The sequence below is a fragment of the Petaurus breviceps genome, unplaced genomic scaffold (genome assembly GCF_028583685.1).
Source record: "Petaurus breviceps papuanus isolate PSGF00001 unplaced genomic scaffold, PetGlider_PUasm1.0 216, whole genome shotgun sequence".
NCBI classification, from domain to species: Eukaryota; Metazoa; Chordata; class Mammalia; order Diprotodontia; family Petauridae; genus Petaurus; species Petaurus breviceps.
Window position 1 is genome coordinate 8787122 of NW_027185867.1, and position 24103 is coordinate 8811224.

The 24103-nt window shown below is 41.0% G+C and overlaps 1 protein-coding gene across 1 annotated transcript in view; it reads left to right on the plus strand.

Annotated features, from left to right (window-relative positions):
- SLC6A12 (solute carrier family 6 member 12) overlaps positions 1 to 23240 on the plus strand; it is a 38558-nt gene extending 15318 nt beyond the window's left edge. Inside the window, exons 6-14 of the mRNA XM_069094367.1 lie at positions 1538 to 1672; positions 4587 to 4690; positions 5800 to 5924; positions 6250 to 6362; positions 9268 to 9405; positions 9743 to 9845; positions 15490 to 15590; positions 21052 to 21222; positions 21774 to 23240. Of these exons, the coding sequence (XP_068950468.1) occupies positions 1538 to 1672; positions 4587 to 4690; positions 5800 to 5924; positions 6250 to 6362; positions 9268 to 9405; positions 9743 to 9845; positions 15490 to 15590; positions 21052 to 21222; positions 21774 to 21911 (1128 nt within the window). The 3' untranslated portion in view covers positions 21912 to 23240. The remainder of the gene's footprint in view (positions 1 to 1537; positions 1673 to 4586; positions 4691 to 5799; positions 5925 to 6249; positions 6363 to 9267; positions 9406 to 9742; positions 9846 to 15489; positions 15591 to 21051; positions 21223 to 21773) is intronic.
- The last annotated feature ends 863 nt before the right edge of the window (positions 23241 to 24103 follow it).

Genomic DNA, 24103 nt, shown 5'->3' on the forward strand with positions numbered 1-24103 from the left:
CTGGTGAGGCCCTGGGATGCTGTAAGGCCATTGCTTGGGAGGGCTTTGTCAGGTTAGGGAGGTAGGACCAGGGTGGTGCTAAATTTCAGGAGGAAGAAATAAAGAAGAGATCCATGGGGCAACTTCTCATTTTGCTGAATGTTTTATCAATTTGTTGAATTCTTCTTGCTAACCAGGTGCTAAGCTCCATTGTAGAAGTCTTTGTCATCAGTGCCCAATTTTCCAAACAGAACAAAGCCCCAGTAGCCCAAACTTGGTTGTCATGGACTATGAATGATGCCAGATACTGTAGTTATGGCATACAGTAATAACAACCTGCACTTACACAGCATTCTATGTTTTGCAAAGGACATCACCTGTTGTGAGATAGTGCAAATATTACTTATTCTAATTTACAGGTGCAGGGGCAGCTAGGTGGCACAGTGAATTGAGCACTGGCCCTGGAGTCAGGAGGACCTGAGTTCAAATATGACCTTAGACACTTAACACTTAGTAGCTGTATGACCTTGGAAAAAAAATAATTTATAGGTGCAGAAACTGAGGCTTGATATACCTTAGGTCACACCACTAAATGATAGGGCTAACCCTTAAATCCAGGTTTGCTGAACCCAAGTACAGTGTTCTTTCCAGCACTTTGGGCAAGGGTGTGCTTGCTTAATGTTTAACAACTGGCTTTCCAGGGGGGAAAATTGTACATGATATACTTTTAAGTTTAATTTACATTATTGTTTTCTCCATGAATTTCTTAAATCTAGACAATCAGCAAAATGATAAACCAAGTTTTCCCCTCAATATATTTTTAATTTATTTCATTAAATATTTCTCAACTATATGTAAACAGATTTTTAATATTCTTTTAAAAATCAAATTACTTTCCTTTCTCCCCCTTTAATAATGCAAATAATTTGATATAGGTTATGCATATGCAGTTATGCCAGACATATTTCCTTATTAGTCATGTTGCAAAAGAAGACATAAAAACCCCAGGAAAAATAAAATTTAAAAAAGTCGGCTTCAATCTGCATTTAGACTCCACCAGTTCTTTTTCTGGGGGTAAATAGCATTTTTTCATCATAAGTCCTTTGGAATTTTCTTTGATCATTGTATTGATCACAATAGCTAAGGCATTCACAGTTGATCAATGGACAATATTGCTGTTACTATGTATAATGTTCTTTTGATTCTGCTCACTTTAATTTGCATCAATTCATTCTTATAGCACAATGTTTATTCTACCACAATTGTATACCACAACTTGTTCAGCCATTCCCCAATGGATGGGCTTCCCCTTGATTTTCAATTCTTTGCCGCCACAAAAAACTGCTACACATATTTTTGTGTTTGCCAATTTCTGAGATGTAAATACTCATAACAAAAATTGAATAACCAACTCTCTTGAGTTGATTTGATATGCTGGCTCCAGCATACTTCTGACTTTCAGTGAACAAAATGGCCTCAGAAATGACACTACCAGCTCTAGAATGCTGGGAACCTGTGACTCAGATCAAGCAATGATCATTTCTTCTTTCCTCTCCAGGTGGTTTATTTCACAGCCACATTCCCTTATCTGATGCTGATTATCTTGCTAATTCGAGGGGTCACTCTTCCTGGGGCCTATGAAGGGATCATGTATTACCTGAAACCAGAGTTGCATCGCCTCAAGGACCCCCAGGTGGGTATCATGTCCTTAGTATCCTTCACTATATCTTTCATTTGCCTCAGAGCTTGGGGTAGAAATTCTAACATCCTCTATAATTTCAATTAGTCTAAGCAGCTGGAACATTTCAATGACCAGGAGAGTGAGAAGCATCGACTAAGGTAGAACTTGAAATGACAATAAGAGGAATTGAGGCTTGAAATTACAATAGGAGAAATTTAGGCAATACTAATGGAAAGAAGCGAAGACATAAGGGAGATCATTGCCTATGTATATTGGAAGTGTGGTCACACATTGGAAGAGGGAATTAGAACTGTTCTGCTTGGTCCCAAAGGGCAAAACTAGAAATGAGGGACGGGTGATTTAGGGCAGCAGGTTTCAGTGTAATTAAAGAAAAGCTTCCTAACAATGAACATTGTTTTCAAACAAAATGGACTGCCATAGGAGTCAGAGAGTTAGCCATGATGGAGGCAGCGAGGTGGCATGGGGCATTGAGTGCTAGCCCTGAAGTCAAGAAGACCCAAGTTCAAATGCAGCCTCAGGCACTGTATGGCCCTGGGCAAGTCACTTTGTCTCTGTCTACCTCAGTTTCTTCAATTATAAAATGGGAGTAAAAGCAGCACCTACCTTGCAGGGTTGTTAAGAGGATTAAATGAAATGAATATTTGTGAAGAGCTGGTACCATGCCTGGAAGGCAGTAACTGCTTTGTGAATGTTCATTGCCATCCTCTTCCCACTTCCCTATTTCTTTGGGCCTTCAAGAAATGGGTATGTCCCAGCTCTGGGTAGGAGGTGGACTAGACCTCTGGAGCCCCTTGTAATCCTAAAATTCCAGGATTCTAAATTTCTGGGAAATGCTAGAATGAGGCTATTGCATATAAGCAAATCTTGAAGCATTACCTGGCATCATCTCCAAACTGATTGCTGCAGATATGTCTTCCTCTCCAGCACAATCTGCTTTCTGTAAGTAAGCAGAACTGGGATTCCCAAAATGGGGAAGAGAAGGAAAACACCTTCTGCATGGTAGCCTCTCTCCTGCTTCAAGATTCAATGATTCCTCCTCTTGGCTCGAGGACTTGGTATCTCGGGACTGGAAGGGCCCTTGGAGAGCATTAGGACTATTAGGTATGGAAATATAGATTCTCAGTTAAGTAAAGTTTGCTCATTTTGCAGTAAGTTAGTGACAAAGTCAGGATTTGAACCCAGATCATCTGGTGTTCTTTCTACTGTACCATCTACCTTCCTTCCCCATTCCTTCCTTCCCCCAACCTCACTTTTCTTTTTTTTTTCTTTTTGGAGGGGAGAAAGCAGGGCATCTGGGATTAAGTGACTTGCCCAAGGTCACACAGTCAGTATGTGTTAAGGGTCTGACGCTGAATTTGAACTCAGGTCTTCCTGACTCCATGGCTGGTGCTCTGTTCACTGCACCACGTAGCCGCACCCACACCCCCTCACTTTTATAAAGTTCTCAGAACTTCAAGAAAGGAAAATACCTCTTCACCAAAAAATCAGGACCACCTACATTAAAGGAACCTCTGAGTCAATAGGTTATGAAGTGGGTGGGGATGTCTTCACCATGCGTCTTTCCATCATAGCTACATATGCTCTGAAAGGGCTCTGTTTTTGTTTGGTTTAAGCCACACAACCCAAGGTTATTTGGCCAAGAGAGTAAAAATGATTGACTCTATTTAGAGGCTTGTCTATAATTATATTTCTCTCTGGGGATGCTAAACATATATACAACCTTGATGGAGAATGAGAAGAAATGCCCATTGAAAACTGGCATTTGTTTGAGTATAATAGACCCATTCTGTTCAGCTTTGTCTGAATGACTAGCTTCAGTTTCATTACTGATAGACTATACAAGAGTCTACTTATATGTACTTAGTACACTTAAGATGTCTTCATCTCTAAAGGAATTTTGATTTGAGAGGCAGTGGTGCAGGGGGGAAAGCACTGACTTTGGAGTTGGAAGACCTGAATTTGAGTCTGGTCTCTCTTTTTACTGTCTGTGTGACCTCAGGGAAATAACTTCTCCTCTGTAAAATAAAAGCCTATCTTTCTAGGATGATTACACATATTCTCTGTGGTTATACTCTAACCAAATTGGCTTACTTGCTGCTGTCTGTCCAGGGCAGTTCATGTCCCACCTTTGTACAGGTTGTCTTGCATGCCTAGAATGCTCTGTCTATTCATTTCCATCTCTTAGAATATTTCTCTCCCTTTAAAATTCATCTCAAGCATCACTTCCTTCAAGAGGCCTTATTCCCCCAATTAACATTCCTCCCCATCACTATGTGTTTAAAACATATGTGTCTATATGTACACAGACACACATAACCTGTACTTATCTGTGAACATGTATTCCTTAGTACACTGTTAAGCATCTTGAGGACAGTCATTGTACCATTTTTTAATCTGTGTCCCCAATGTATATACAGTGATGCTTAATAAATGCTCATTGATTGATTGATTAAAGAGATTAGACTAAATGATCTGTAAGATCACTTTGAACTTTAATAGTATGATCGTGGGTTCTTCCAATATTCCAGACGTAGGGAAAGAGGGAGTGTCAACTCTTGTTGATGTTGGACAGAACTGGCATTCCCCAGACTCAAAAAGCAGCCAGGGAGAGGTCCTAGCCATAGCAACTAGTCTGACTACTCCTGACAAAAATAATGTTGCCTGCCAGTCATAGCATGCAAGTCCTAGGTTGCCAACCATTGTCCTAAGAAGTCATGGTCTTCCTCATTTTAAGTTCTGGGAGAGGAAGACCATCCCAAAGATCATCTAGCATCTCAACAGTTGAGCTGGGACTGGAAACCAGAATCCTGATGCCTAATCATTGATGTCTTTGGTCTTTCCCCTCAATGTAGCTCTGGGCTCTTACCTCTCTCCTGACTGACCACACTTCTTGGATTGATTACAGGTGTGGATGGATGCAGGCACCCAGATCTTCTTCTCCTTTGCCATCGGTCAGGGGTGCCTCACAGCCTTGGGCAGCTACAACAAATACAACAACAACTGTTACAAGTAGGAGCCTGTTTACCCTTTGACCTTCTTAGCTGTTCTTCCAAGTTCTAGGATCCTAAGATTAAACAAGAGAAAGTGACTTGAGCTGAAGTATTTTAGGTTAGAAGCAAGAAATAGTTGATTATGTGGACTATTAAATCTTGTAAGAGCTTCTGCTGAAGTTGTGAAAGAGGAGGAAGTGTCCATTATTCAGTGGTAGAGGAGAGTCAAAAGCTTCATGTAGGGACTTATATGTCTAAGATGAATTCCAAGAACTGACTTCCACATTCCATACCAGTTTACAAAACCAAGGACCTGGTAATACCTTTTTGCCATCTCTAGTGAAGTATGAGTGACACATAGTAGTAAGGTTTCCAGAGGTAGGGAGGCCAAAGTCAGCTTGATCAAGGCTTTTTGCTGTTTCCTGCTCAAGCAGGAACCTAACCTTACTAGTCTTTCATTTCTGTTCTCAGTTCAGTAATAGAGACTGGGGGTCTTTGAGACAATCTCTTAAGGTCCCATTCTGCCAATGAAATCTATGACTCTAAGAGCCCATTTCATCAACAAATCATCTACCCAAATAAAAGATAGAGGAGACATGGATAGACAATAGTTCACATGAAAAAATCTTAGGGTTTGGGTGAGCACAGGTTCAACAAGAGCCAACAATATGACTTAGAAGATAGAAAGCCAATGAGATCTTAGACTGCATAAAGGCAGGTATAATTAATGAACTGACAATTCCTCTTTCATCTGTCTTGGTTAGATCATATCGGTAGTATTTTGTTCCATTTTGAATGTCATATTTTAGAAAGGTCATTGGCAAATATTGTGGGTCGCAAGGATAGCAACCAGTATAGGGAATGGACTCCAGATCATGTCATATGTATAACTTGGAATATTTATCCTGGAGGAAAATTCAGGGGAACATGACAGCAGAGAGACATGAGAGGTATGGTGATTGGAGTCAGGAGAGACCGACTCCTGTCTCTCCATCTCTGTTTCTCTTTTTTTCTGCCTTTCCTCTCTTCTTTGCTCCCTTTCTATTTTTCTTCCTTTCATCTCTGTCTCTCCTTATTTCTCCCTTCCTCTGCTCTATCTGTCTCATTTTTGTGATCTTCTCTTCCCAGGGACTGTGTTGCTCTCTGCTTTTTGAATAGCGTGACCAGCTTTGTGGCTGGCTTTGTTGTCTTCTCCATCTTGGGCTTCATGTCTCAGGAGCAGGGGGTGCCCATTTCTGAGGTGGCAGAATCAGGTATGTGCAGACATGTGTTAAGAGACCATATTATAAGGAGAGGGGTGAGTGAGAATATGACCCCTGGATCATCTCCCCTGACTGCAAACCCAGAGCCCCAGGCATGGCAAAAGCTGCAGAGGGGTTCCTACAGTCCGCGTCTTTCTTGTGAGGGACTTGGGCCATGAAATTGTGCTGATGAGCTCCTTTTTCACCTCTTGGCTCTGTCCCAGTCTCCAGTCGTGGCATCTACTTATTCACAGTTGGAGAAAGGGATCTCTGGGTGGAGGGTAAAAGTGAGAATGTCCTTATCACTGCTCACTGGATAGTGTGGGATGTTTTACAGGTCCTGGTCTGGCCTTCATTGCATTCCCTAAGGCAGTAACCATGATGCCCTTATCTCAGCTCTGGTCCTGCCTCTTCTTCATTATGCTGATATTCCTGGGGCTGGACAGCCAGGTAAGGGTATCAGAGATACACACCTACTTCTCCCTCCCCCTCCTCAGCTCCTTCCTTTTACAAATGTAATGTGACAAACTCCCACCATCTTGGTTCTTCCCCCCTCGTTGTGGTGCCTGCTTCCTCAACTGTTCTACATAGTAGACCTTGCCATTTAGATAGGTTTGGGAACTGGAAAGATCTTAAAAGCCAGTTAGTCCAACTTCTGCATTTTACAACTAAGTCCAAGGGAGGTGAAGAGACTTAAATTCATAGCAATAATAATTAGCAGAACTGAGATTCAAACCTAGATCTCTGGTTCCAAATCTAGGGTTCTTTACCACACATATGTGTGTGATTATCTTTCTATCTCCTGGACCCTTGGCATCAGAAGTGCCTGCTGACTGAACTCTCTCTACATTTGTATTAAGCCTAGTTCCCCTCTCCCTCTAGGTAGGTAGCATGCTTTCTCCGCTTTCCTTCTGAGCCCTTTTTGATACCTGCTTCTTCTCATGGGCTCTCCCATCTTGCCCCCTTAACCTGGATTTGGCAAAAATAGTATTGGCCTAAGGAAAGAATCAGGAAGGAAGGGTAAGTAGTGGTTGAGGTATGTACTCCTTTGTAAACCATGTAACCCAGGAAGAAGGTACCACCTCCCACCAAAGGATCCCAACTGTCTGGGAGGAGACTGACCTCTAAAGGATAAGAATCAGACTTTTCTCATACTCTCTGGTTCATTGTGCCCTCACCTCCAAGCCACAGGGAAAATTTCTTAAAGCTTATCTAGGGATTACCAAAAAGGATAATCAGAGTTCCTTATAGAAAGATGATCAATGCACAGGGTAGATAGGATATAAGACTGTTTCTCCTTTCTTTCACCACAAAAGAAATGCTTGAAACACAAAAGGCTCACTTAAAACATAATAGAATAACTCATCGCTCCTAAAATACTCCCCTGGGAAGTAAATACTCAAAATGTTAGCAACATGGAGTACTTTGTGGGATTACTGATAGGCATTTCACCTTCATCTCAGCCCCAGACTGTCCTAGAGATTCATTCAAGGTTCATATCTTCTGGCAAACCAGGGAAAAGTTTGGGCTCATCCTCTTGGTAGTGGTCATCTCCCCTAAAAAGCTGTTGCAAAGCTTACCTCCTGGCGGCTAATCAGCACCTGAACACTTTTTGAACTCACATGATTGCCGCCAAAGCAAGAAACAGCCCTCTCGATATCACCAATTCATCGCGTTTGCTCAAGGAAAGAACCGTAGACCAGGAGAGGCAGCCAGGATCCTGGAGTCCAATCTTAAGCTTATCTAGGCCAGCACATGCTCTCACTGCCACGTGTGAGCCGCCACCATCCCTTCCAGGGGAAAAATATCCCCTTCTCTTCCAACCTCAATGGAAGTCTGAGATGAATGGAGCTCAGAGAGACCCCGTCACGCTTGACATATAGGAAGAAAGAGAGGAGAGTGGAAGTTACCTCTCCATAAATTCTCCTGAATGAGCAGCTTTTCTTGTTCAGTGGCCAATCCTCTTTGATGCAAACCATCAATAACATCTTGCTGCTACCATAGGAACCAAGGGACCAATAAGGCGACTGTTTCATCATCACAAATACAAATCCTTCAGCGCTGAGCTTGAGTACCTCTGTCTGGAAGTGGCCCGGGATCCAGTAGACCAGAGGAGTTCCCAATTACCCTCATTGCATCACTCTGTCACTGCCCCCAGCTCTTGCCTAGCCTAGCCTGCATGTCTCCTGTTTCTTCCTTTCTCCCTCCCTTCTTCTTCTCTTTCTCCCTCCCTTCTTCTTCTCTTTCTTTCTTTCTTTCTTTCTTTCTTTCTTTCTTTCTTTCTTTCTTTCTTTCTTTCTTTCTTTCCCTCCCTCCCTCCCTCCCTCCTTCCTTCCTTCCTCCCTTTGACTTAAAAATAGGTTTTTCAAAAGAACTTCACATATGTTAAAGGGAAAGTAGGAAAAATGAAACAAAAAGAAATTTCAAGTTATGGAGCCTAGCAAATTATCTCCTAAAATGCCCCTAATCTAGTTGAACAGGTTGGCACAGACTTCCTTGTAGGCTGTCTAGCTCAGGCTCTTTTCTGACTGGCTCTCAGCTTGCTCTTCTTTTCCAACCACGCCCCATTTTCTTCTTGTCCTTTTTCTCGCTCCTATCTACTTTCCTGACCGGGGCTCCCAACCGTCTGAGTAGCCTCTTTGGAACGTCTCCACCTGTAGTAAGGCAGAATCCTCCTCAACCAGGCTTAGGTTGACTTAGGTTTGGCACACACCCCAAAAGCTGCAGTCGTGCTTACTTCCATATTTTAAGGTTTTGAGATTTGATTTCATGTATGCTTCCCCTCTCCTGACACAGGTAGCAAGCTACTCACAACTGAGGAGATAGGTTCATGATTTACTGTGACCAAAAAAGCAAACAATAAAAAAGCCAAGAAAACACATACAGGCAAAGCTTCTGGTGATGAGCCTTTCTGACCTGAGCCAACTTGGCCCTGGGAGGAGAGATGCTGTCATACCTGAAACCGCTCCAGCTTGGGAGAACCTGCCAGGACAGGACTGTGGCAGGCATTGGCCTCTTTGGTGGCAGAACCTTTGAGAGCTCAGGGTCCTCTCCGTGTCATGATGAGACCACAGAGGAAGGTGTTCATCCCACTTGCGTGCTTTTTCTCTGCAAAAACACTTGAACGGCCACTTTCTCATAATTCTCTTTGCTCCTTAGTTCCCTCTCCTTGGCTGCACAGCACCTTCCCATTTTGTCCCCATTTCCTCCCATATCTCAGGTGCATGTGTCAGAGGGAAAGAGGAAGCTGCAATGGGGCCTTCCCTGGGGAAGAAGGACAGGGGAAAGAGGGGGAAAAGCCTGCCCTCACCTTCCCCTCTCCCCTCCCAACCTCCTCCCCCTCCCCCACCCACAGTTTGTCTGTGTGGAGTGCCTGGTGACGGCCTCCATGGACATGTTCCCCAGGCAGCTACGGAAGCCAGGGAGGCGAGAACTCCTCATCCTCTTTGTCGCCGTCACGTGCTACTTGATTGGACTGCTTCTTGTCACTGAGGTAAGAGCACGTTGGATCCCAAGCTGTACTAGTGTCCATCTGCAGTCTTGCCCATGACCCAGATGGGGTGGGTCACGGCACCTTTTGTCCATGGATGAACTTAGCCCCATGGCAGGGCCTGGAAGTGGGGCAAAGGTGCTCTACAGTGGGTCATCCCAACTTGGCATGAAGAAGAACGTCATGAGAGCCAGGCAGGCCCTTCCCTGCCCCAAAGTCACCTAGATACTTTCAGTTCTAATGACTCACTTTCCTATGCATGGCCCCTGACGGGTTTACCTATCCCAGGTCCCAGCCATTCTCCCCCAACAAGAGCTCAGCTCTGCTCTTTCTTCCACAGGGTGGGATGTACGTCTTCCAGCTGTTTGATTATTATGCTTCCAGTGGCATGTGCCTCCTCTTCCTTTCATTTTTCGAGGTGGTCTGCATTAGCTGGGTGTATGGTAAGCATGGGGATGGAGAGAAGGGGAACAAGATGGGGCAGGGCGGGGGTATGAAATGAGGACTATTTGAAGCCTGGACTGAAGCAGGGCCTTGACAAATTGGAATCCAGCCCCTCTGGTCCCAAGGATTATATCTAACAATTAGTAGCTGTTATGATGATGTTCCTTTCACATATCAAAAGCTTCATGATTTCACTGATGTTGGTACCCCCTCTACTAGAACAACTTCTCCTCTCCTTGGTACAAAGTCTTCATGAGCTTTTATGGGGGAAAAAGAGTCAGTATCTGGTAGTTGGCCCTCTATGGAGGAGCCTCTTTGAATCTAGCCAGGCTGGTCCTTGAATCTCTCTTTTTTTTTTTTTTTTTTAAGCAATTGGGGTTAAGTAACTTGCTCAAGGTTACACGTGTCTGAGCCCGGGATTCGATCTCCAGGTCTATCTCAACACTGGAGCCGGTGCTCTTACTCGCTGTGCTACCTGGCCGCCCCCCTTGAATGTCTCTTGCTGGGTCTATACCACCCTTGGGAGAACCTGCCAGGTATTTTGTTCTGCCAACACAGCCTTTGAGAACCCAAGGTCACAACGAAGCATGCAAGTTGGATAGTTTTGAAGTGTTGAGATAATACTGCTCTCTTCTACACAGAGATAATGTAAAGTCCTTATCTGCTTCACCAGTAGAATTGGAAGAAAAGCTTGGAGATTATCCTATCTGACCTCCCCAGTGTAGGACTGTGCTTTACAACAGTGGTCTCAAACTCAAATAGAAATGGGGGGGGGAATCCCTGCAGGTACCATATCGACTTACTAATCACATATTAACATGATCTTTGTTAGTATATTCTGTGCTAGAACATTCTGTCTTACTTTAGTTTCATGGATTTCCCAGTTTCTTATTAAATTTGATTGTTTTCTTAAAAAGGAAGACTAATGAGATGCTGGATAAGGATGAAGGCAAAACAATTTCATTGTATGAAATTGTCTCTTTGATTTTGATTAAGTATACATAAAGTTTGGGGTGGGGCAGCTACATGAATAGTGGCACAGTGGACAGAGTACCAGACCTGGAGTCAGGAACACTTACCTTCCTGAGTTCAAATCTGGATTTTTTTTCCATTTTTCAAATGCGTTATTAACTTCTGATTTACATCATTCATTTCCGCCAGATTTTGAGTTACAAATTTTCTCCCCATTTTTCCCCTACCCACCGCCCCAAAATAGTCCCACAGGATATCCCCTCCTCCAATCTGCTCTCTTCCATATTTTCTCCCATACCCCTTTTGACTTTTCCAGTAAGGCATAGTGGATCTCTATGCCCCAGTGCCTGTATGTATTATTTCCCAATTACATGTAAAATAGTATTAATAATAGTATATATATATATGTATATATATATTTAAATATTTGATTTTAAAACTTTGAATTCCAGATTTATTCCCTTCCTCCCTTGTCACCTACCCTTACTGGGAAGATAAGCAGTTCAGTATAGGTTGTACATGTGTAGCTAATGCAAAACAATAACATAAGTAGATATATTGTAAAAGACTGACTATATTTTCCTTCCTCCTATCCCACCTCCCACTTGTTCTATTCTCCACTTTGATCCTGTCCCTTTTCAAAAGTGGGTGCTTCCAACTTCCCTCCCCCCTAGCCTGCCCTCCATTCCATCATCCCCCTTTTCATCCCCTTCCCCCCTACTCTCCTGGAGGGTGAGATACCCTATTAAGTATGTATTTCTTTCCCTCCCGAAGGCAAATTCAATGAGAATAAGGTTGACCCATTCCCTTTTGCCTTCCTATTCTTCCCCTCCATTGTAACCATTTTCCCTTGCCTCTTCTATATGAGATAGTTTACCTCATTCTGTCTCTTCCCATCTACTCTCATTATATTACTCTCTCACCTCTTAATTCACCTTCTAAGTATCATTCCTTCCTATTAAATTGCTCCTGTGCCCTCTATCTATGTATACCTATAAACATATATACACACATTCACATATGTATTCATATATTGACATATATATGTATTTCTATTCCCTTCAACTACTGAGAAAAGTTTCATAAGTTACAATGATTGTTTTTCCATGTAGGAATGTTAATAGTTCAACTTTGATAAGTTCCTTATGATTTCTTTTCCCTGTTTGCCTTCTCATGCTTCTCTTGCTTCTTGTATCTGAATGTCAGATTTTCTATTCAACTCTGGTTTTTTCATCAAGAATACTTGAAAGTCCTCTATTCCACTGAATGACCATATTTTCCCCTGAAACATGATACTCAGTTTTGCTGGGTAGGTGATTCTTGGTTTTAATCCCAGCTCCTTTGATTTCCGGAATATCATATTCCAGGCCCTTTGATCCCTCAGTGTAGAAGCTGCCAGATCCTGGGTTATCCTGATTGTGTTTCCACAATATTCAAATTGTTTCTTCCTGGCTGCTTGTAATATTCTCTCCTTAATCTGGGAATTCCGGAACCTGGCTATAATATTCCTAGGAGTTTTCTTTTTGGGATCTTTTTCAGGAGGTGATTGGTGGATTCTTTCAACCTCTATTTTGCCCTCTGGTTCTAAAACATCAGGGCAGTTTTCTTTGAGAACTTCCTGAAGGATGATTTCTAGGTTCTTACTTTGGTCATGGCTTTCAGGTAGTCCAATAATTTTTAAATTATCTCTCCTGGATCTATTTTCCAGGTCAGTGGTTTTTCCCATGAGATAGTTCACATTGCCTTCTATTCTTTCATTTGTTTGGATCTGTTTAACAGCATCTTGATTTCTCATAAAGTCATTAGCTTCCATTTGCTCCAATCTAATTCTGAAGCAATGATTCTCCTCAGTGAGCTTTTGAGATTCTTTTTCCATCTGGCAAATTTGGCTTTTCAAGGCATTCTTCTCCTCATTGCCTTTTTGAGCCTCTTTTGCCATGTGAGTTAGTCTATTTTTTAAGGTATTTTCCTCAGTCAGGCTGTTGACTCTCATTTCGTAATTTTCTTGCATTGTTCTCATTTCTCTTCCCAATTTTTCCTCCACTTCTCTTATCTGCTTCTTGAGGTTCTCTATGGCCTGTAACCAGCTCGTATTTTCCTTTGAAGCTTTTGGTGCAGGAGTTCTGACTTCACTGTCTTCCTCCTGTTCCATGCTTTGCTCCTTTTTGTCCCCAAAAATAGGAGTCTAATATTGGAATCTTCTGTCTGCTTTGTTTCCTTTGCCTGGTCATGTTGCCCCTCAGTCACTTGACCCCTGGGCTTTTTGCCACAGTAGGACTCTGCTACCAGACAGGGGAGATTTAATCCCAAACGCTGGGGTTTTCTCAGCTGCCGGAGGTATTAGATGGGTGCCCTCTCTGAGGCCTCCACATGCTGTGGCAAGCTGGTCACACATCCTAGGACCTCCGCCTTAGACTGCAATCCAGATCCAAGCAGGTTAAAGCAAGAGCGATTACCCCTCAGACTGGTGTTTGGTTCCCCTACACTGTGCAGGCCAGGACCTGAAGCTGCCATGTGGTGCTGGGCATCTCAGCAAGAAGCCACGCACTCCCACTTACTGGGTCCCAAAGTCCAGACTTCACAGACCTCTCACTTTGTCCTTCACATCTATGTGTTGATAAATCTGGAAATGGCCACAGCTGCTGCTGTTCTGGAGTCCCTCTGGCCAGTGGCTGGTCAGACCTGCCCTGGGGCTAAAACCTCAGGCTCACCCAGGCCTGGGCTCTGTTACCAGAGCACTGCGCTGGCTGCTTGCTGCCGGCCTGCCAAGCTGTCCTCAGCAGGAGGTTAGCTTCTCTGTGTCATTTTGTGGGTTCTGCAGCTCCAAAGTTTTTCAGAGTCCCCTTTTTACATTGATTGGGGAAGGTGGAAGCCAGAGTCACTCAGAGGTCCTGCTTCTACTCCACCATCTTGATTCTGCCCCTCAAATCCTGCTTATTTAGCTGTATGATCCTGGTCAAGTCACTTAACCTTTTTTTGCCTCACTTTCTCATCTATAAAATGAGCTGGACGGGCAGCTAGGTGGAGCAGCGAATAGAGCACCGGACCTGGAATCAGGAGAACCTGAGTTCAAATCAGGGCTCAGACACTTATCCTGTACTAGCTGTGTGACTTTGGGCAAGTCACTTAACCCTAATTGCCCTGCCTTCTCCCCTCCAAAAAGCAATAAAATAAAATGAGCTGAAGAAGGAAATGGCAAACTACTGCAGTATCTTTGCCAAAAAAAAAAAAAACAAAACCCAAATGAGGTTATGAAGAGTTGGATACAATTAAAAAATGACTGAACAACAAAGTTTGGGGGCCAAGGAATTTAACTAAGGAAGCCAAATTAACATTATACCATAATACCTAGGAATGGGGACACAACTTTAGTATACTTCTAGGTATTCAATCTTAATAACTCACAGTTCTTATAGCACCTTGAAAATGATTATTTCCATCTCCTTCCTGTTGAAATGTAAGCTGCATATGGACAAGCCCTATTGCTTTTATCTTTTGATCTCTAGCATAGTACCTGACATATATTTTTAGCTTAATAAATTCTCAATTTATTGATTGATGTGGACAGAATGACTGCAATTGTTAGACTATTCTGTGATGACATTAATCAGTTTAAATGTGAAAATTCACTGACCAAGTTCAGTTGGCTAAATTGCCACTTATATTACATTGCAATTAAAATAAATAATAAAGTAGAAATTAGCTTCCTCTAAATTTCTAGTGCAGAATGTGCCTAGGTTTTTGAGATTTGAGCCTGTATCTTCTTGTTTTGGAGGGGGGAAGGCAAGGCAATTGGGGTGAAGTGACTTGCCCAAGGTCACACAGCTAGTAAGTGTCCAAGGTCAGATTTGAACTCGGGTCCTCCTGATTCCAGGACCGGTGCTCTATTCACTGCTCCACCTGGCTACCACAGAACCTGTATCTTCTTAACTCCAAGTCTAGTACTCTGTGCTGTGTCCTAATTTTTTTAATTGAACCTGTACTTGACTCCCACACCATTACAGTGACCTAAGAAGAGATTCAGCTAAGAATACAAGAATCCAAGAATTTTAAAAGAATTTCCAAATGCCTTTAAAACAATGAGCATCTTGGTTTTTGGAACCAGCCCCATAAGGTTAGACAAGCAAGAGCCTCTTCCTGCCTTTGTCATATGTGGTAACTGATACAGGGTAAAGTAGTCACTCAACTTGCTGCTACTTGATAGCAGAGCTGAGAACAGACTTCCCATTCTTCTGATTTTCAACTCAGGACAAACCTGGAGCTCTCTAAAATAATAGTAATGCTTATATAGAGCTTTAAAATTTGCAAAGCACTTTAAAAATATACATTATATCTCTTTTCCCCTGCCATTTTACATATGAGGAAGCCAAGACTATGGGGGATTAAAGGGTTTTCCCATGGTTTCATAGATAGTATCAAGAGGTAAAATTTGCACTCACATCTTTCCTGACTCCATATCTTTATACTACACTGATTCACTCTCACTTTGATAGACTTCTATACCCTTCCTATTTCTTTAGCTCTCAATGATAATTTTGAGAAGACTCTCTTCTTTCCCCCATCTCCTCATGGAGAGAAACACTAAATCACCAAGACAGTTCCTTTCTAGCATATGGTAATGTCATTCTCTCTTCCTCTCTCTTTCTACTACCTCTATTTCCCTTGTTCCAGGAGCTGACCGTTTCTATGATAATATTGAAGACATGATTGGCTACCGGCCATGGCCACTGGTGAAGATCTGCTGGCTCTTCCTCACGCCTGGACTTTGCCTGGTATGTTATACTCCAATCCAACCACTTTTCTCCCAAATTAGAACTCTTAGGGAAGTAGGGAAAAGGAAATCTAAGTCATATATTTTATTTTCTTTGTCTAGTACATATATAAGTGCCTTGGTTGTGTCTTTGTGTCGTGTACCAACACAGTGCTGTGTATATGGCAGGTGTTTAATTCATGTTTATTTAATTTAATTCATGGTTCTCTTCAGTAGTTGTTCTAATAGACCTGTATATCTTCTCTGTATCTCTTCCTAGAGGTATTCTGGACCAATCTTATCACCCTCACTATCATCTATCTACTGATTGGAGTAGCAAATTGTATTTCTCTTTTTCTTTGTCTAAATGCCTCTGTCTTCCCCTCTGCTCCTATCTTTCCCCATCATTCTTAAGATCTTTTTCTACCTTCTTTTTTTATATTCTTTGGGGAAGGGAAAAACTTAGTACTCTGTGTTTCTTGACTTCAAATCTGTTAGAGATTCTCTCTTTCTCTCTTTATATACATATATACACATACATATATGTATACATATACATATACACATATCCACAATATATTATATATAATATTAACATATCTATTGAAATGATGGATGTATTAATAGATATATGCTATATGTAAATATTACCTACACATATAAGCATATGTACATGCATGTATAACATATGAAAACATTGTATATATTTATAAACTTTACTGCTTAGAGAGACATTCATTGATAGTTTCCCTTCTTTATTGAAACTCTTTCTGTCCAGGTAATATATATTTTACAGTATTCAGAAACAAAATCAATATTTTATAGAGACAAGTCTAAGACAGAGAGTTCAGTTTAGAGTTTCTGAATCATCAAACAGAACAATAGCCAGGTTGGGAGGTCCATCCTTGGAGATGATCTCTTTCTGGAAAACCAAAGTCTTGCCCACAGTATAACAAAAATCAAGGAAACTTCCTTTGGTTAATAAAAGGAACATTCCCTCTATCTCATCTTAGTTTCATATATTTTCCAGTTTCTTCCTAAACTTGATATTTTTAAAGGAAGACTAATTAGATATTTGATCAGAATGGAGAAAAAAGAATTTCAGTGTGTGAAATTATCTCCATGGGATTTAGATTAAGTGCACATAAGTTTGGGGACCAAGTACTTTAACTAAGGACAAGTGATATCTACAAGTGATATTTAGGAATGGAGTAGGAGAGGGCCTTCGTTTGATTCTATGCATTCAATCTTAATCACTCACATTTTTATAGCACTTCAAGATTTATAAAGCAAAGTCCTCACAAAAACCTCGTCAAAGATAGATTATATAAACACAATCCCCATTTTTAGGATAAGGAAGGTGAGTTTCAGAGAGCTAGGGACTTGCCAAAGTCCGTACCACTAGTAAGTATAGGAGCTGATATGTTTCTGACTCCTATATGCTATAGCATTCTTCCCACTACACCCCACCATCCCCACCCCCATCTCCTCCATTCCCTATTTTCTATCATTGATGTAAGTAAAGGACTTCCTAAGTGTCTTACCCTGCTCTCCAACCCCTCTCCCCTCCCCAAAAGGAGATTTACTCCTTCCAGTGCCTGTTGGACTTGCCATCTGTTTCCAGTTATGTACCGAAGAGCCCTCTGTCAAGGTCATCTTTGGGGGTGGGAACATTTCTAGAATGTTTCAATAATTACACTCATTTGCAATACTGCATTAATAAATGTTATACAGTATTAATAAATATTTTAAGGAATTTAGGCCCCATTACAAAATTTATCTAAGTTATATGTTCACCCTGTCCCCACCCCCATGATAAAAATTGTTAAATACTTTGGAAATTATAGAAAAGATCTTGAATTAAGAAATGAGTAATTGTCTTCAAATAGCAGAAATCTAGAAGATTTCTTCTGGGTGCATACCTGCCTAGAAGCAGCAAGATAGATTAAATGACTTCACAAATAGTGTTTAAAGATTCAACAATTCTGAATTTATTAAATTTTTACATTTCAAAGAGAACTCTAGGCTCATTCCCACCCTCAGACTCTATCCCTCGATATTTCTGAGGTTCCTTGTATTTTAATCTTTGCCATATCTTGATGACACAGAAAAATAGAGGACGGGTAGGGGTGGGCCTGAGAATAACAGAGAACCCAAGACTTATCAGAGTGGATGATAGGGGCGGCCAGGTAGCACAGCAAGTAAGAGCCCTGGCCCCAGTGTCGGGATGACCTGGGGGATCGAATCCGGGCTCAGATACTTAGCATACACCCAGAAATACCTGGCCGTGTAACCTTGAGCAAGTTACTTAACCCCAATTGCTTTAAAAAAAAAAAGAGTGGATGATAAATATTCACCTTTAGTGATTCATGTGGGCAAAAATGGTATTACTAGAAGGAACCAGAATGTATTGCCACTGATTATAAAGCAAGAAACGGAAGACATTACCTGCACAGATTGTGTTGTCTTCACTGTTACCTGTTGAAGCCAAGGAATGCAGAAAGAAAGAAGAATTGACTTGGGAAGTGAACAGCTAACCAAATAGATGGCATCTGAGAATGCAACTTGGATCCCTGGATTCTAGCTTACGAGGTTGACAGATTCCTGGTCAAAGATGGAGTACACCTAACACAGGCTATTGAGAATGTATTTACCAGATATCTTGCAAATCTAATCAAAAGGGTTTTAACCAAAAAAGTTGGAAAAATGAGAAGACTGCCCAAGTAAATGCCTAGAATTAGATATTACAGAGAGTAGGTACAAAGAAAAAACAATAGCAGTTGAGGGAACTAGAAATTCACAGGGGATAAAAAAACAAGAAAGGAACCTATATTCTCAAATGCCTGTACACAAATGACCCATTTTTAGGCAACAAGCAAGAACAACTAGATGTCCTAACATGAGGTGACAAATTTGACCTCATATTATCACCTCATCCTTAGTGGGATGAAATTCACGATCAGTCCTTGGCTCATCATAGGTATGCCTTATTCAAAATAACTACAATAAATTAAAAGATGAGAAAGGGGTGTAGAAGGGGCTAGCTTTGTACAGAAGATGGAAGAAATGTCGGGTAAAATGATGAATATAAGTGTGGCATGGTTCAGTTGTTTCAGCAAAGCTAAAACTGAGAATGAGTTGAGGGGAGAGAACAACAAAGCATTTTAGGCTATGTGGAAGGAGGGGATAACTGACAACTGAGAAAAAAGCAGAAGTGCTCCATCCTTACTTTGTTTTTGCTTTCTCTGCAAAGGAGAATGACCTTTGCATGGGAAATAACAACTCAAAATGGCTAACAGGAAAATGACACTTGAGATAAGGAAGGAGATAGTAAGAGAGCACTTAATAGCCCTTGATGAATTCAAGTCACCTAGACCAAAAGAGCTACATGCTCAGGTCCCAAAAAAACTGGCAGATGTTACTGCTCAGCTTCTATTAATGATATTTGAAAGATCATGGAGAATAGAAGAGGGATGGCATGATTGGAAATGGGCATTTGCCTGGTTTTGAAAGAAAGAAAGAAAAACAAAAGAAGGAATGAAAGAAAAGAAAGAAAGAAAGAAAGAAAGAAAGAAAGAAAGAAAGAAAGAAAGAAAGAAAGAAAGAAAGAAAGAAAGAAAGAAAGAAAGAAAGAAAGAAAGAAAGGAGGAAGGAAGGAAGGAAGGAAGGAAGGGTGGGAGGAATGGTGGAGAACAGAGTCCACAAATTATAGGCTATTGAGATTGATTTTGGTTCCTGGAAAAGCTCTAGAAAGGATCATTAAAGATTATTCATTGGCCAACATCTAGAAAAGGAAGTGATGATTACAAAGAGCCAGTGTGTTTTCATCATGGTCATACCAGACTGATTTATTTTTCTTTTTGACAGAATTGCTAAACTAGCAGATGAAGAATCCTGTGGATATAATTTATTTAGATTTTACCAAAAGTTTAAAAACATTTTTATTTGATTTATTTTATTTGATTCAATTAATTGACACAGAAAAAAGAGAATATTTCCAACTACAAGGTAGACAAAGAGGGTTATATGTGAAAACATGAATTATATACAGCTTGTTTTAAATATACATGCCTATATATGCACACATATATGTATATTTATATATACACATTATACGTGTGTGTGTGTGTGTGTGTGTTTAGTGCATTACTTTGAAAGTTGTCCTGCTTGCCTATGTTTTCCTCTGGATTTCCTCTTGGGGTTTTTTGTGCATTTTTTAAAAAGCATTTTTTTGGTAACATTTTTTCTAGTTTTCCTCTCACTCCCAAATCTCCTCACCAAACAAAGAAATAAGACACAGTCCATATAATCAATAAGCATAGTAAAGTAAAACAAATTCACACATTTCCATGCTCCCAGATAAATGAATCATTCTGCACCTTAAGTTTATTACTCTTTTATTAGTAGGAAGGTAATGTGCTTTATGATTGGTCTTCCGGAGTTGTGGTTGGTCATTTCAGCAAAATGTTTTGTAAAACATTTCATACTATTCTTATGGAGAAAATAGATCTAGATTAGAAGATACTACAACCAGATGGATTCAGCACTGGTTGGATGGGCAGTAGCTGTTAATATCAAAGTAGTTGTTAATGGTTCAGTGTAAAAATGGCAGGAGGTCTCTAAAGTATTTGTGATCTGTGCTTGGTCCCATGCCATTTAATGTTTTTATCAATGACTCAGATAAAGACATGTGCTCATTATATTTCCAGATGACACAAAGCTGAGAAAGATAGCTAACACACTAGGTGACAGAGTCTGGAACCAAAAGGATCTCAACAGTATAGGTACTAGGCTGAATTTAATAAGGCAAAATTCAATGGTGATAAATGTAAAGATTTGTACTTGGGTACAAAAAGATCAACTTTGCATGGAGACAGCAGTTACTCTGAAAAGAATATCCTCGGTTTTTTAGTGGGCCACAAGTACAATATGTGATTTGACTACTAAAAAATCCAATGTAATTTTGGGCTGCATGAAGAGGGATATAGCTTTCCAGGAAAGGTAGTTGATAATCCGATGGTAGTCTTTCTTCATCAGACCACATCTGGAGTAATGTTTTCAGTTCTGAGCACCATGCCTCCAGAAGGACATTGATAAACTAGAGAATACCCAAATATTATAAAAATGTTTATGTACATACATACACATGTATGCACACATACACATATGTCTGTCTGTCATAATATATATATATATGTATGTGTGTGTATATAACCAAGGCTACAAATGGCTTGTTCATGACACGTGTTTGGTTGTAAGAAACAAGCATGTTTGACCTGGAGAAGAGAAAACTCAGGAGAGACGTGATAGCTGACTTTAAGTATTTGAGGAGGCAGCGTGTGAAGAGAGGCATGTTCTAGTGAGGACTCCTTTTGTGTATGTGTTGGTCTAGATGGCCACTGAAGTTCAACTCTCAAATGAATGTGAATGGTTTATCAGAGGCCATCTTCCTGCCCATCACTGTCCCTTCTTCTTTTACTCAGGCCACATTTCTGTTCTCCCTGATCAAGTACACACCCCTCAAATATAATAATATCTATGTGTACCCACCCTGGGGATACTCAATTGGCTGGATGCTGGCACTCTCTTCCATGGTCTGTGTCCCACTCTTCCTCATTATAGCCCTTCTGAAGATCCAAGGCTCTTTCAAGAAGGTAAGAGGATAGGAGAAGGAGGTGGGAGATGGGAAAGGTGGGAGAAAAGGACTGCAGAGAGGCCTCATACAGGAAACAAAATTTGGGACCTGAAAATTCACATGGAGGTCATGCTAAAAGGATTGATTATCTGGGTTGCTACCATGTTTTAAAATTAAGGGGCACCTTCTGGCATTTTCCATGTCATGAGTGGGGTTCTATTAGAAGGCATTTCATAAGTAGGGGAGAGAGTCCCATTGGAGGTACTGTGTTGTCAATGTTTTTGTGTCCATTGTGGGGCCATGTGTGCAAAAGAGACCCATTGGAATGTACCATATGGTAAGGATGAAGATATTTCTCATTGAAATGTACCATAATGTGAATGAATGAGGTGCTAGGTCATTCCACTTAGCTCATGTTCAGGTATCAGGAACGGACTGATCTCCACTGATCTAGCAAGTTGTAGGAAGAGAAAGGAGGTTCCATTGATCCATTGACTTTTACTCCAGACTGGTTGATTTTAAGAATGGTTCTCTCTCTACCCTCCTCCATCTTGTCTGTTCTCTCCACAGCGCTTTCGACAACTCATCTCTCCAGACTTGGATCTGCCACAGCCCAAACAAGGTTCTGATGGTGTTCATCATTTGGGTTATTCACCTTCTCCGGCTAAAGAGGGACTGATGATCTTGGACAAGGAGACTCACCTGTAGACCATGGTGGAAACCTGGAGAGAGTATTAGGCCAAAAACTTGAAATGAGACTCTCTACTTCCCTCTTATCAGCATTCCCTAATTCATCCCCTTGTCTGATTTCTGCTGAGCTAAAAATGGGAATGCAAATGGCTTCCTTTGTTGCAAGGGCCAAATTCCTATCCTTTCCTCAGGTGGTGCAGTTATATTCCTAACTGGTACATGCCATGTTATGAAGGGATGTCTTATTGGAACACGTTGTCTTGTGAGGGAAAAGGAGTCATTTTGCAACTCAGTATGTTGTGAAAATTAGAGGAGGTCAGAAAGAGGGTTATCTGATTGGAGTATATCACATGATGAGGGACCTTTCAATTGCTATACTCCATGCAGTATGGGTTGTGTGTGTAGGTTGGAGACCCTTATCGGAACACATCTCTGATGAAAGGATTATAAATGGATCACACCATGTGGTAAGGAAATTTCAGGTGAAAAATACCATATGCTGATTTGTGGGTCCCCCAGAAACATGCAGTTATGGGACTAGCATTAGAAAATGTGTCCATTGTGTTTCAGTGCTTCCATTAAAATTGACTAATAGTCAATCATGTGTTCAACATTGTTCTAGAAACAGTCTTACCCTGGAACAGGGGAAATAGGAGAGGGAGAAAGAGGACAGAATCTAGAATCAGGTGGTTTAACCCTACAGCTTAATGGAAACTCTTACCCAGGTAAATGGAATAACAAAAGGAAAGTTTTCGTCATGTACTATTGACTCCCAGGCCTGAATCTCCAGAAGTAACTGTTCCTCATCGGTGATCCCATAGCTCCATGTTCTTATTGCATCAAGAACTGCAGTACCAGGAGATGGAGTAGCAGGAATATTGCCTTAGAAGAAACTGGACCTACAGTTTTCCCTCTGCCCCTGCCCCCCTTAGTCTCTCTTTCTTTACCCCCCTAATCTGGACTCATACAAATTATTTGATTTTTTTAGGAAAGTTTAAAGCAGATAGAAACTGTATATATCCTGCACAAGTGCTCATCCAGCCTCTATTTCCAGGGATGAGGTATTTACCATCTCCCATAGTAAGTAAGCCATTCCATTTTGGGAGAACTTTAATTGTTAGAAACTTTTCCTTATGCTAAGTCAAAATCTGGACATGATGAATGCTGAAAAACATGACAAAAATTAATTGACTATATATTAACAAATAGGAAATGATTGGTTACTAATATCTTTGTCATTTCTGAATCACTTCATCTATGTGCAGCAAATTAAAGGGAAGACTAAAGATGAAAAGATAACCATGGCCAAAAATGCACAGTCAATAACTCTCAAACCAACTTGATTTAAGCAAGCTGTTAACTCTGAAAAATGGGAAGGGCATCTGATTATCACCGTTTCTGATGTAAAGCAGTGGTCACAAGAAAAAAACCATCAGGGCACAGAAAGTGTCTCAACCAGCAAACTTTATTTCTACTTTCCAAGTGGACAGACATGGTAGGGAACCAAGGGAAACATCAAGTTACAAGTTCATTTGTATACCAGAGAGAGGTGGTTTATGTCTTGTCTTAAGTTACAGCTCTTTTAAAAAGGTCAGACCCTGATACACCCAGCCATGTGACTAAGGAAAACTCCTTAGGGACTTTTTTCTTCTGAAAGAGGAATCTGGCCATTCTTGGAGCCTAATGGACAAAAGGTAAATTGACAAAAACAACAAAAGGAAACAGACAAAAGGAAATTCTGTGCTTCAGGCTCATAAAATATGTTGTAGGCTTTGTTTGTATTTTAATTTCCAGAAAGTTCTCCCTGCTTAACATCAAATTGCTAAATTGCAACTATCCAGAGCCATCTTAAAGGATGCCCTTTCAACAAATTGCCAAGATTTCTCTGGGTCTGAATTGCCTCCCCCTCAGTTTTGTTTTGTTTTGTTTTTTTTCCAAATCCAAGATACTTTGATTTCCCTTCCAAATGAATGTGAGGGAGGAAAACCAAGAATAAAATCCCTGTAAAGGACAGCTATGTAATGCAGTGCATAGAGTGCTGGGCCTGGGGACAGGAAGACTCATCTACCTGAGATCAAATCTGGCCTCAGACACTTACTAGTTGTGTGACCCTGGGCAAGTCACTTAACCCTGCTTGCCTCAATTCCTCATCTGTAAAATGAGCTGGAAAAGAAAATGGCAAATCACTGCAGTATCTTTGCCAAAAACAA